At 45.5% G+C, this 14,475-nt stretch overlaps 1 protein-coding gene across 1 annotated transcript in view; it reads right to left on the bottom strand.

Annotated features, from left to right (window-relative positions):
* Positions 1-14,475, bottom strand: part of LOC115152198 (neural-cadherin-like) — a 98,717-nt gene that overhangs the window by 34,239 nt on the left and 50,003 nt on the right. Inside the window, exons 16-20 of the mRNA XM_029696793.1 lie at positions 9,494-9,637; positions 7,335-7,618; positions 5,271-6,879; positions 2,691-2,784; positions 1,308-1,492 (exon numbers count right to left, since the gene is read on the bottom strand). Coding sequence (XP_029552653.1) covers positions 1,308-1,492; positions 2,691-2,784; positions 5,271-6,879; positions 7,335-7,618; positions 9,494-9,637 — 2,316 coding nt within the window. The remainder of the gene's footprint in view (positions 1-1,307; positions 1,493-2,690; positions 2,785-5,270; positions 6,880-7,334; positions 7,619-9,493; positions 9,638-14,475) is intronic.

Raw genomic sequence — 14,475 nt, 5'->3', positions numbered from 1 at the left:
CAATTGGGATATGCCCAGAGAGAGCCACAACACTAAGACATTAAACCGCATTTCTTTTGTGAAAAAGACACCACATGTTTGACACACACTGCTACTTGAAGTCAAAGGGACTATTGGTTGTTTAGATTTGTGGTAAAGTACATGCCTTACAGCTTGTAAGGGAGACGGTGAGACCCACATTCAACGTAAAATGCTTTGATCTTTAGGAAAAGCTTAAAAATCAACCTGGATCCATTGGGTTTGCTAGCTCACAGTGGAGCCTCAGGAGGACCAGTTACAGATTCCGAGACTTTATAACTAATTTCTTCTTCTTTCTCCTGTTTAAATTCACTGAGCAGATGCTGATTCCACCTTAATTCATTTGACAACCTCATAATCATCCACTTAATGTCTGAGTTTATTCAATCATAATAACAATAACTTGGCAGTTATTGTCTTTCTCAAACCAAACACATTTCTTGAAAGCTACACTCTTATATCTCTCCAACAAAGGAACGAAAGAAAATGTAAAAAACAGATGCTTGGTGTGGGTGGAAAGACAAGTGACAGAGAGCGAGAGAAAGGAAAACAAATGGAAAAAGTAACTCGTGTTGACAGGCTCAGACTCCAGAGCTCGTATCAACATAAACTTCGTTAGTTAATCTTCTCCTATAGAGCAATCCTGCTGTGGAGTAACAGCAGCAGTAGTAGCATCAATGTAGTTGCTGAACTGTGAGTGGGTCATGACTTGACTAAGGCCTGAAGCTTTTACTAATCCCGTGACCTGACTGGAGAAACTTTTGGCCCAAACGTTCTCCTGTCAAGTTACGTACTGTAGTCGTAAAAAAAAAAACTAGTCACCGTAGGCTCTGTCTGAAAACTTCACTAGCTGCCAAATTCTTACTTCTTCTGTTCTTGTTTCCTGAATTCCTCTCCAAGCTCATTGGATGAGGAGGTCCAGAGGGAGACCTTGAGTCCTGTCCTCCAATGCACTTTGAGAGGAATTGAGGAAACAATAAGGATAGAGGAAACAAGGATTTGACAGCTAGTCATCTTTTCAGACACAGCCTTTATCATGAGGGCCCTGTGTTTTGGCTAATCAAGTCACATGACCTGGATTTTAACCATTATTTTAAGCCTTTTCCCAGAAATTAGAATTAGACCAAAAATGAATGAAATTGTCTCAGGATGACGTAAAAGAAAAGGGGACAGTTTAATGAAAAAGCTTTAAATAAAGGTTAAACCGTGACATAATTAAGCAAAACACAAGGCCCTATCATAGACTGTAAATTAGATTAGAACGACACTGTCAAGCTGCTGTAACCTACCTGTGAGACGCAGGGAGGCTGACAAATGGATTGCCTTGTCCTCCAGCTCCCGCACGTGAACTGTGACCCCCGACACCACGTCCGGCCACACACCATCCGACACGCCCACTCTGAGATAGTAGCTGCCCGCTAGGGTATTCTGTCTGATGGCCAGGTCACCTGTACTCTTGTCTAAGGTGAAATACCTGTTGGTAGGGCAAGAACGTTGTGGAAAACTTGAATGACTGGGTAGTATTCATTAGGGCATGCAATGGAAAACCTTAAAAAATATATAAAAATAAGGAAATAAGTATCTATTATTGGACAAGACCAAGTAGTTGCTCCTTGTTCAAGTCCATATGAATAAAACAGGAATGGGTAAAAAATGTAATTGGTATTTTTCTTTTACTCCCTGACTGCGTTAGATGCTAAATTGTAAACAATCACGGAGAAAACATTCTTGATCCTTTTCCCCCCACAATTCCACCAGTTGACAGGATACAAATCCATCCTCTGATTGCTCTGAATATGATTGCAATGTTCAGCATAGTAGCAATCACTGTTGATTTATATTTCTTCATCATTTCAACACATAGGGAACGTTCTTTAGGGGTCGAGGCCATCGGATCAGATGTACATGTTGAATAAGCACGGTGTTGATTTTATATGATGTCCTCCAATCCCTTCCATCTCTATTTGTATCCCTCATATGTTAACTGTTTAACTGATTAACTGTCCTGTACATAGAGAGCTCCTGTAACATGTTGTCAGCGGTGTGTTCTTACTTATGACTCACTCTCATTATAGACCAGTGGTTCTTAACCTGGGTTCGATCGAACCCCAGGGGTTCGGTGAGTCAGTCTCAGGGGTTCGGCGGAGGTCAAGACACACACCCGACTCATATGATTCGTGATGACACGCCCCGCTTGGCCATCATTGGCTGCAGGTGATCACGCAACATCGCTTGGCCTATCTGTGCTGCAGGGAATTTGGCGCGCTCAGTAGTCGAATTGTGACTGTCGTGATGGTACGTCGTGTGATTTCTTTCTTAATATTTTAATCCCTTCATACTAACTATGTCGAGCAAAAAAAGAAAGTGGTCGGACGAATATGTACAATATGGATTCACATGTATAACGGAACGTGATGAGAGTCAGCGTCCTAACTGCATGATTTGCAATGCCAAGTTGAGCAATTCTAGTCTAGCACCGGCAAAACTAAGAGAACACTTCCTTAAACTGCATGGAGATGGACAATACAAGAACACAACGCTCGCTGAATTCAAGGTGAAGAGAGCCATTTTTCCAATTAAGAAGGGTTCGGTGAATGCGCATATGAAACTGGTGGGGGTCAGTACCTCCAACAAGGTTAAGAACCACTGTTATAGACAAACATAACACCTACTTCATTCCTCTTGCGTCTAAGGTGTAGGTCTTGTTGTCCCAATCATCGGGATCAGGGGCATAGACCTTGCCCAGCGAAGTAGTCTGCATCTTTCCTGTACAACGCACACAAAGACATTGATTTTGTCTGAAAACAAACCCAACGTGATAGAGGCCCCATGTCGCTTATCTTTAGCCCTTTTCTTATTTGCTGTTCTGTGATTCTGCTGTTTCTGTTCTTCCTATTCTGTTCATGAGTGTGAAGTCCCACTGTCTGGGTTGAATAGACTCCTAGTACTTGAGCTGCGAGGAGCGCTGAGGGCTTAAGGAAGTCAGGGCTATCTCAGTATGGATTATGTTGTTATCGAGTCCCAGCGCCCGGGTACTGCAGCTGGGTAAACAATGGGAGCCTGTATGAATGTATGTGTCATGTTGCTGCAGTGTTTCATACAATTACTGAAAACTAAACTGAAACAGCCAGGTCCATGATCAGAATGTTAATTGGCCTAACAATCCCCCCCGAGGAACACCACAGATCTCGTAATGTTCAGGTCAACATTAGGGCCAGATACAATTAGTAGAGTGGAGAGTGGGTGGGGGGTAGAATGTTGTTAAACCTGAAGGAACGATTTGCAATCAAGAATCATGAAATGCTGAAAAGAAATTGTAATATTAGCCGCAGGTGTTTCAATTATGCATTCAGACAACACAGAATAGATACGCAGCATCATTTCCTACCTTAGTCAACTCTTAGTCCGCATCCTCCCTGCTGTGCAAACTTGGGTAAAATCCTGTGCCCATATTCACAAAGCATCTCAAAGTTGGAGTGCTAACATTGGATACATTTTACCTTTTAAATCATAATGAATAAAAGGGGGAATAAAAATCTGACCCTAAATCAGCACTCCTATCAGACACTCATACTGTCAGACACCCCTTCTCTCAGACACTCCTTCTCTCAGACACTCCTACTCCCAGACACTCATATTGTCAGACACTCCTTCTCTCAGACTCCTACTCTCAGACACTCCTAGACACTCCTACTCTCAGACACTCCTACTCTTAGACCTCGGACACTACTACTCTCAGACCTCGGACACTCCTACTCTCAGACCTCAGACACTCCTACTCTCAGACCTCAGACACTCCTACTCTCAGACCTCAGACACTCCTACTCTCAGGCACTCCTTCTCTCAGACACTCCTAGACACTCCTACTCTTAGACCTCGGACACTACTACTCTCAGACCTCGGACACTCCTACTCTCAGGCACTCCTTCTCTCAGACACTCCTAGACACTCCTACTCTTAGACCTCGGACACTACTACTCTCAGACCTCAGACACTCCTACTCTCAGACAATCCTTCTCTCAGACACTCCTAGACACTCCTTCTCTCAGACACTCCTACTCGCAGACACTCCCACTCGCAGACACTCCTAGACACTCCTACTCTCAGACAATCCTTCTCTCAGACACTCCTAGACACTCTTACTCTCAGACACTCCTAGACACTACTACTCTCAGACCTCAGACACTCCTACTCTCAGACCTCAGACACTCCTACTCTCAGACCTCAGACACTCCTACTCTCAGACACTCCTTCTCTCGGACACTCCTAAACACTTCTACTCTCAGACACTCCTACTCCTAGACACTCCTAGACACCCCTACTCTCAGACACTCCTAGACACTCCTACTCCTAGACACTCCTACTCCTAGACACTCCTACTCCTAGACACTCCTACTCTCAGACACTCCTTCTCTCGGACACTCCTAAACACTCCTACTCTCAGACACTCCTACTCCTAGACACTCCTAGACACCCCTACTCTCAGTCACTCCTAGACACTCCTACTCCTAGACACCCCTACTCTCAGACACTCCTACTCCTAGACACTCCTAGACACCCCTACTCTCAGTCACTCCTAGACACTCCTACTCCTAGACACTCCTACTCTCAGACACTCCTACTCCTAGACACTCCTACTCCTAGACACCCCTACTCTCAGACACTCCTACTCCTAGACACTCCTAGACACCCCTACTCTCAGTCACTCCTAGACACTTCTACTCCTAGACACTCCTACTCTCAGACACTCCTACTCTCAGACACTCCTACTCTCAGACATTCCTTCTCCTAGACACTCCTACTCCTAGACACTCCTACTCTCAGACACTCCTACTGTCAGACACTCCTACTCTCAGGCAATCCTACTCTCAGACACACCCACACACTTCTACTCCTAGACACTCCTACTCTCAGACACTCCTACTCTCAGACACTCCTACTCTCAGGCAATCCTACTCTCAGACACACCTACTCTCAGACATTCCTTCTCCTAGACACTCCTACTCCCAGACACTCCTACTCTCAGACACTCCTACTCTCAGACACTCCTACTCTCAGACATTCCTTCTCCCAGACACTCCTACTCCCAGACACTCCTACTCTCAGACACTCCTACTCTCAGACACTCCTACTCTCAGACACTCCTACTCTCAGACACTCCTACTCTCAGACACTCCTACTCTTAGGCATCTCATGAATACCAAAAGTTGACTGAAAGTTGTCTGACACTTGTCTTAAAGTGAGGAACTCACCCCTCCGGCTGTGGACGTAAATCTCCTTCTCTCCCTCCTGGTGGGCGTTGTCGTTCTGGTCGCCCACGGTGACGGTGAGTGTGTTGGTGACCGTCATTGGCGGACCACCGCTGTCTGTCATGACCACGGGCAGGAAGAACTCCCTCTGCCGCTCGCGGTCGAAGCGGTGCAGTGCTGTAAGCGTTGCCGTGCCATCGCCATGGTCTTGCAGGTGGAAGTCAGTGGCGTAGAGGCGAGGGAGGGAGAGGGAGAAGGGAGGCCCATTCTCAGGGGAGTCCCGGTCGATAACATGGAGCAGGGTGGAGGTTTGGTTTAGCCACACCACCTGTGGAGCAGGGCTGTTCTCCCAGAGGACAGGGTTATAGGTCACCTCCAGCTCTGGCCCATTGTCATTTACATCCAGCAGGCTCAGCTGGACCGTGGTGCTACCCGTCAAGGCTGGACTACCCCGGTCTGTCGCTAGGACAACCAGCTGGTACTCTGACACGATTTCTCTGTCCAGCGGCCGGGTCACGGTCATGACGCCGTTTCCGTCCACTGTGAAATGACCATACGGGTCTGACTCTGGGGAGATGCTATAGATTATTTCCCCATTCAGGTCAGAGTCTGAGTCGCTGGCCATCACCTGGGTGATGCTGGTTCCCACTGCAACATCCTCTGGCAGAGGGGCGAGGGAGTAGGAGGTGGGGGCGAACAGTGGGGCATGGTCATTCTCGTCCACCACCTGGATGATGCAGTGGATGACGCTGGAGAAGTCGGAGTCCTCCACACGAATGGTGAGGTTGAATTGTTGCTCGCCGGGCCTCTCGTAATCCAGCCTCTTCCTCAGCCTCAGAGTTCCAGACTGCTCTGCTTTGTGGCTCACCATGTAGAACCTCTCCCCCTGGTCCCCTGCCACCACACTGAAGCCCAGCAGGCCGTGAGGCCCTGAGTCTGGGTCCACAGCGTCCAGCTTCAGCACGGTTGAGTCTGGAGGGCTGCTCTCAGACACACGAGCCCCACACCACTCGTCTTTGAACCGGGGGGTATGATCGTTCAGGTCTGTGATGATGATAGTGGCGGTAGCCGTGCCCATCCTACCCTCTCCATCCTTGGCTTCAACCACCAGTTGGTGCCGCTCTGCCACCTCCCTGTCCAACCCTCTGGTTGCCACTGAGATGGTGCCTGTACTGGCGTCAACGGTGAAGAAGTCGGCGGCGCCCGCGTCATGCGCGTTCTCCAGGATACGGTAGGAGAGGATGGCGTTCTGACCCACCGCCGTGTCATCAAGGTCCGTCGCCGTCATCTCCATGACGAAGGTACCTGGGGGCGAGTTCTCGGCCACGTTGCCGTGACAGCTGTCGGGCACGCAGACGAAGGAAGGTGCGTTGTCATTGATGTCCCACACGTTGATGATGACGTCAGTGAAGCCGGTGAGCCCCTCCCCTTCCTCGTCTGTGGCCAGGACCACAAAGCGCCACACTGCCCGCTCCTCGCGGTCCAGTGTCTTCTGGGCGTACATTTTCCCTGTGATCTCGTCGATCACAAACTTAGACTGCGATCCCTGACCATGAAGAGAGTAGCGCACAGCGACTTGGTCTGCATCCTTGTCTGGGTCTGTGGCTGTCACCTGGAAAGACACACAAAACTCATCAACATCGGTGTGTGTGTGTGTGTGTGCCTGTCTTTATAAGCATAAATCCCATCAATCTATCTTCTCAGCCATTGGTTATGAAGTAGAAAGTAGACTAGTTATACAGAAGCATACATACAGAAGCATGGATTTGATATTTATGCTTGATAAAGATTATTCTGGGTACCTGACTGTTTGTGCATTCAAAATGAACCCCTGCCTTGTCAAACAACAAAACTATGTCTTGACTCAAGCAGAAACAGACAGGCACTCAGGCTAGAGACAGAAATATCTTGTAGAGTGATATCCATTGTAGTTAGCTACATCTAGCACATGTACAGTATTACATACAGAAGCATACATTTTACATGGTTGTGTGAGCCTCGGTACCTGACTGCACAAGCTGAAACAGACTGGCACCCAGGTTAGAGAAAGAACTCTGAGACACACACCTGAAGCACAAAGACCGGCGAGCCATCTAGCTCCTCGGTCACTGAGCCGTAGTACTCATTCATAGAGAAGACTGGAGCCTCGTCGTTCTTGTTGACCACGTTGACCACCACAGCAGCGTAGTCCTCCCACTTCCCGTCCGATGCCAGCACCAGCAGCTTGTACCTCTTCTGCAGCTCGTAGTCCAGAGGCTGGGCGATGAAGATGGTTCCCACTTCAGGCTCCATGTCAAACACCCCTCCGGTGTTGCCCGATGTGATCTGGTAACGCAGCTTGGCGTTGGCACCTGTGGTGGGACCAGGGAGTGAAGAAATGTACATTCTGGAAGGTGACGTTCTAGATGCTGTTCTTAGAGTTAGGGCAAGTCTGAAATTACACCCTATTCCCTGCATAGTGCTCTAAAGTGCACTATATAGGAAATAGGGTGCCATTTTGGACAAATGTAAGTAAGTAGCTTTGGCAAGAGCCTATCTCCTTTTTCTGTAGCGTGAGGCAGCTTGATGTACTGTACAAGTACACCCCCTGGACAGGACGCTAGTCTAATGCAGGGCCTTTTTGGACATACCTCATTGTTAGCTAGCATTATGTGCCAGACTGTTCCTGCATTCAACAAGTTGCTGTTATTGTTACCTTGTTTAACAAGACAATGACAGACTGTGCTCTATGTAAACAGGTGATAGGACTCCATTCCTGTGTAAGGTACACCTGCCAAATTGAACCCCTGTTTATGTCACCTTGAGGGTTTGAGAAACGGACCAATGAGGAAGTAGATATCTGAACTTCTCTGCTGTGTCTCCATGGACACCATCCAGTGGGTTTACGTTGCCCAGATAAATTAATCCCCTGTATGTTTCATGGCTCCCCTTTCAATCAGTCTGTTGTGTTAAAGCCCAATGTAAATGCTAGTCTAATCTCTGCTATTAACACAAATCAGCAGACAAAGCACTCCCTCTGGGCTCTCCAATAAGCTTATACTGCAGTCAAGCCCTTGTGTGGATTTTTTAAACAAGACAGATTGGGCTTAGGCTCCCGAGCAGAACTGCTAACTTTCAATGTTGGGGGCTGGTGTTTTCTGGTCGTTCATCATGGCTTGGTTGAGGCTAGTACTACATACACTACAAGCTAAGCCTCACCAACCCGCTTGCGATAAATACTTGATTAACAAGCCAAAACATGGCCGATAAAGGGATATTACGCCGAGTGTTGCTGCTGTATCAGGGATGAGCTGGTTTATCACACCAAATCCCACCCACCTACTGTGTAGGAGTGTGTCTGTCTTTTTAGAACATGTGGTGTTGCATTACTTGACGATTAAATTGCTGCGTCCTAATGTAGCACAGGGTGGCTCAACTCATCTCGTCTCAGCATGATTTAATCAGAACTGAATCCAGATGTTGCACTTGTGGTGAGTCATTTTGTAATGGGTGCGTGCTGGTGGCAGGGAAGTCAGGAGCAGGAGAACGAACTTGGTGTAAACGGAGTCGTTTAATAAGTGCTAACAAAACTCCGAAAACCAAAATAATAAAAGTGGGTACGAAACCCGTCGCGCACCAGAACATAACTTGCACATCACATACAAACAAACAATCTCCGACAAGGACATGAGGGGAAACAGAGGGTTAAATACACAACATGTAATTGATGAGATTGGAACCAGGTGTGATGTAAGACAAGACAAAACCAATGGAAAATTAAAAATGGATCAGCGATGGCTAGAAGGTCGGTGACGTCGACCGCCGAACACCGCCCGAACAAGGAGAGGGACCGACTTCGGTGGAAGTCGTGACAAATTTTTGAACATTTGTAACCCTTCACTGCCCTCACTGTCTCAAAAACTAGACAATTTACTAGAGTCTGGGGTTGGGGAAAATGTAATTATTTGATTGACAGTCACCCCTGATCAAGGTGTAGTGTCACACCAAGGACAGTTTTGGCCAGGCACAAAATGTGAAAAACAGACTTTTCCCCTCAGGTTTCAAAAGTCCCCATGAAATGTTAAACCTGTGCCAGGTTACCTTCCTCACTGCCCCAGTGCCATAACCTGCACCCCCTAGAAAATATAAATGTTATCAATGTGTAACACTGCCATGAGTGCCAATGTGTCATCCCTGGTTTTATCCTCTCTCTTTCTTCCCCTGCCATCTGATCCTTCCTTCCATACCTTCATCTTCGTCATTAGCACCGACGGTGACAACAGCCAGGCCGACATCTGCGTCCTCGTCAATGCCGACTTCATAGAGACGCTGAGCAAAGACGGGTTTGTTATCGTTCACGTCGCTGATGAAAACCCGCACATATGCTGTGTCTGCAAGAAGAATGACAAGAGGAAGGAGATTAAACGCCATGGAGCTACAACTCGGTATGTCATCCTCCGCTCTCTCTCTCCTCTCATCCTAACACTTCTCTTTCCATCCAATCCCTCTTTACATCAGAGGATGTCGGCAGTCACAGTGTGAGCCAACTACACTTTTGAAGGGGAGAGAAGCACTTAACCCAATGTAATGTGCCTCACTTGACAAGGAAATCAGAAATAGTGTTATTCTCGATTAGGTGTTTGAAATGACAGAAATTATTCCACCATGGTTTTAGCCGGGTTACATTTTGGCAGCAAACAACAGTGATTAGGTAGACCTTCTCAGGAACTGACTTTTCTAAAAGAAAACAGATGAAGAACCTATCCACTTCTCCTCTGGGATGATAAAATATTTATGAGTCGACAAGTGTTTCCGTCTCTGTCTGTCTGGGTCCATTTTCAGACCTTTATTTTTAAACTCAAACATGATTATCTTTTTCTAAAAAGGTTGGTGACATTTTTGTCGTAAGTGGTATGTTTAGAAGGTCATGTAACATGGCCATGTATACAAATGTGCTTCTATTTTCACCTCATCTCTCTGCTTTTCTCTGCACGCTCTCCCTTCCTCCCTCCCTCTCCCTCTCTCCCTGGCCCTATCCCCATCTACCCCCCCTCTCTCTTTCTTTTTCCTCCCTCTCCCAACAGACAGGTAGTATTTGCTAAGGAGATGAGCCCTTCTGCTGGTGCAGATATGTGGCAGAAGACAACGCCAACACAGCGCTAAGGCTCATTGGAAATGCTAAGCAGCCCCCTCACATCCCCCGGAGAGGAGGCTTTGCTGTTCCAAACCATCACCCTTACCTCTAATACCTTCTCCATAAACATTTGTTAAAAAACCCTCATTCGTAACGCAAAGCTTCCTATTACATCACCTGTGATACCGAAACAGAGTTAATTCTGCCATCATGAAGGACCAAGCCAAACATAAAATTCAGATTTCTGAACAGCAAACTGCGAAACGAGATGTTTTTGTAAAATGATGTACCACAACCCTCAGAGAGTTTCTCTACAGGGAAGAGACAAGAGGCTGTCTGGTTACGCTGTTAGAATGAATGAAATGAAAGATTCTCTTTTCATATGCCCTTGCAGGAGGCAAATGAATAGAATGCTATAGGCATTTATTGTCTATGTAAAACAATGTGAACGCTGTATGAATTCCTTTTGTACTTTATTTCAGCTGAGCACATTGGGTTTAACAGCCCTAGCTATACACATATACACATCACAGTACTTAATGTTTTATTTTTTGGCTTCGGATCCAACTTTTCTGACCTATTTTTCTCCGGTCTAAAGATCCCGACTCTTCTTACGCATGTGTTTATGCTCTACTTTACGCACAGTCTCTGTTCTACTTGTAAAACTAAAAAACAGGCTACTCTGGCGATTGGTGCTCGTTTAATCAAGTTAGATCAAAGCTGAATCAATGTCTGCACAATCACATAATGATAGTATTCTACATAACAGAACTGAATATAATAGCATAGTACACTGCTCAAAAAAATAAAGGGAACACTAAAATAACACATCCTAGATCTGAATTAATGAAATACTGTTATTAAATACTTTTTCTTTACATAGTTGAATGTGTTGACAACAAAATCCCACAAAAATAATCAATGGAAATCCAATTTATCAACCCATGGAGGTCTGGATTTGGAGTCACACTCAAAATTAAAGTGGAAAACCACACTACAGGCTGATCCAACTTTTATGTAATGTCCTTAAAACAAGTCAAAATGAGGCTCAGTAGTGTGTGTGGCCTCCACGTGCCTGTATGACCTCCCTACAATGCCTGGGCATGCTTCTGATGAGGTGGCGGATGGTCTCCTGAGGGATCTCCTCCCAGACCTGGACTAAAGCAGCTTTCATCTGTGAAGAGCACAGGGCGCCAGTGGCGAATTTGCCAATCTTGGTGTTCTCTGGCAAATGCCAAACGTCCTGCACGGTGTTGGGCTGTAAGCACAACCCCCACCTGTGGACGTCGGGCCCTCATACCACCCTCATGGAGTCTGTTCCTGACCGTTTGAGCAGACACATGCACATTTGTGGCCTGCTGTAGGTCATTTTGCAGGGCTCTGGTAGTGCTTCTCCTGCTCCTCCTTGCACAAAGGCGGAGGTAGCGGTCCTGCTGCTGGGTTGTTGCCCTCCTACGGCCTCCTCCATGTCTTCTGATGTACTGGCCTGTCTCCTGGTAGCGCCTCCATGCTCTGGACACTACGCTGACAGACACAGCAAACCTTCTTGCCACAGCTTGCATTGATGTGCCATCCTGGATGAGCTGCACTACCTGAGCCACTTGTGTGGGTTGTAGACTCCGTCTCATGCTACCACTAGAGTGAAAGCACCGCCAGCATTCAAAAGTGACCAAAATATCAGCCAGGAAGCATAGGAACTGAGAAGTGGTTTGTGGTCACCACCTGCAGAACCACTCCTTTATTGGGGGTGTCTTGCTAATTGCCTATAATTTCCACCTGTTGTCTATTCCATTTGCACAACAGCATGTGAAATTTATTGTCAATCAGTGTTGCTTCCTAAGTGGATAGTTTGATTTCACAGAATTGTGATTGACTTGGAGTTACATTGTGTTGTTTAAAACTTGTTGGGGATAGGGGGCAGTATTTGCACGGCCGGATAAAAAACGTACCCGATTTAATCTGGTTACTACTCCTGCCCAGTAACTAGAATATGCATATAATTTGATTTATGCATATAATAATAGTTTGATTTGGATAGAAAACACCCTAAAGTTTCTAAAACTGTTTGAATGGTGTCTGTGAGTATAACAGAACTCATTTGGCAGGCCAAAACCTGAGAAGATTCCAAACAGGAAGTGCTCTCTCCGACCATTTCATGGCCTTCTTGATCATCTCTAACCAAAACAGGGGATCTCTGGCATGACGTGACATTTTCTAACACTCCCATAGGCTCTCAGAAGGCGCCAGAAAGCTGAATGGTGGCTTTGCAGGCCCTGGCTGAAAAACATTAGCGCATTTTGTAAGTGGTCGATCTGAGGACAATGAGACTTGAGGCGCGTGCCCGAGCTGACACCATGTTTACTTTCTCTCTCTTTGAACGAAAACAACCACTCCCGGTCGGAAAATTATCGCTTTTTTACGAGAAAAATGGCATAAAAATTGATTTTAAACAGCGGTTGACATGCTTCGAAGTACGGTAATGGAATATTTAGATTTTTTTTGTCACAAAACGCGTCGGGCGCGTCACCCTTATTTACCCTTCGGATAGAGTCTTGAACGCACGAACAAAACGCCGCTATTTGGATATAACTATGGATTATTTGGGACCAAACCAAAATTTGTTATTGAAGTAGAAGTCCTGGGAGTGCATTCTGACGAAGAACACCAAAGGTAATCAAATTTTTCTAATAGTAAATCGGAGTTTGGTGAGTACCACACTTTGTGGGTGTCAAAATAGCTAGCCTGTGATGGCTGGGCTATATACTCAGAATATTGCAAAATGTGCTTTCACCGAAAAGCTATTTTAAAATCGGACATAGCGAGTGCATAAAGGAGTTCTGTATCTATAATTCTTAAAATAATTGTTATGTTTTTTGTGAACGTTTATCGTGAGTAATTTAGTAAATTCACCGGAAGTGAATTTAATGTAAAAAGCTGTTTTTTGATATAAAAATGAACTTGATTGAACAAAACATGCATGTATTGTATAATATAATGTCCTAGGATTGTCATCTGATGAAGATCATCAAAGGTTAGTGCTGCATTTAGCTGTGGTTTGGGTTTATGTGACATTATATGCTAGCTTGAAAAATGGGTGTCTGATTATTTCTGGCTGGGTACTCTGCTGACATAATCTAATGTTTTGCTTTCGTTGTAAAGCCTTTTTGAAATCGGACAGTGTGGTTAGATTAACGAGAGTCTTGTCTTTAAAATGGTGTAAAATAGTCATATGTTTGAGAAATTGAAGTAATAGCATTTCTAAGGTATTTGAATAACGCGCCACGGGATTCCACTGGCTGTTGAGTAGGTGGGACGCAAGTGTTCCCTTTATTTTTTTGAGCAGTGTATAACATTACTGTATGACAAAAACACCTCTCATGTGGCCAAAACTCAACAGGCAAAATACACAGGTAGGCCACTAGGCAAAATACACAGGAATGCTATGCTACTTTGTTAACACCATCTGCTCTAAAATCCGCTCACTGCACATCATTTAAAACAACGCTGTAGGCTACTTCCAAACAACACAGTGTAACTCAAGAAGCTCTAAATACATATCCTCATGAACCTGAGATCAAATGGTTGGTATGCAGACGCTGCATGGACATTTCTCCGGGAAAACTTGAATAAAAATCATTCAAGATTGACAGTGAGAAATGTGAAGGGAAGGAGACCACACAAATTTGTGCGGAAAATAGAGGTAAAGAAACACGTGTAGAACGTGATATGCGTATAAGCTTCAGGTCCGAGAAAAGTCGGCTCCGCAGCCACTGCCTTTTTTGTTTTTACAGGACTGCAGTAGTCAAATCAGGGTCATATTTATAAGATACCAAACATCACTGCAAATGAGAAAAAACCTCACTGCAAATCGTAAAAAACATCACTGCAAATCGTAAAAAACATCACTGAAAATCGGAAAAACATCACTGCAAATCGGAAAAAACATCCCTGCAAATCGGAAAAAAACACTGCAAATCGAAAAACCATCACTGCAAATCTGAAAAACATCACTGCAAATCGGAAAAAACATCCCTGCAAATCGGAAAAAAACACTGCAAATCGGAAAAACATCACTGCAAATCGAAAAACCATCAC

Source organism: Salmo trutta, chromosome 17, assembly GCF_901001165.1.
Source record: "Salmo trutta chromosome 17, fSalTru1.1, whole genome shotgun sequence".
NCBI lineage: Eukaryota > Metazoa > Chordata > Actinopteri > Salmoniformes > Salmonidae > Salmo > Salmo trutta.
Note: the sequence above shows the minus strand (reverse complement) of the source record. Positions and strands in the feature narration are given on the sequence as shown.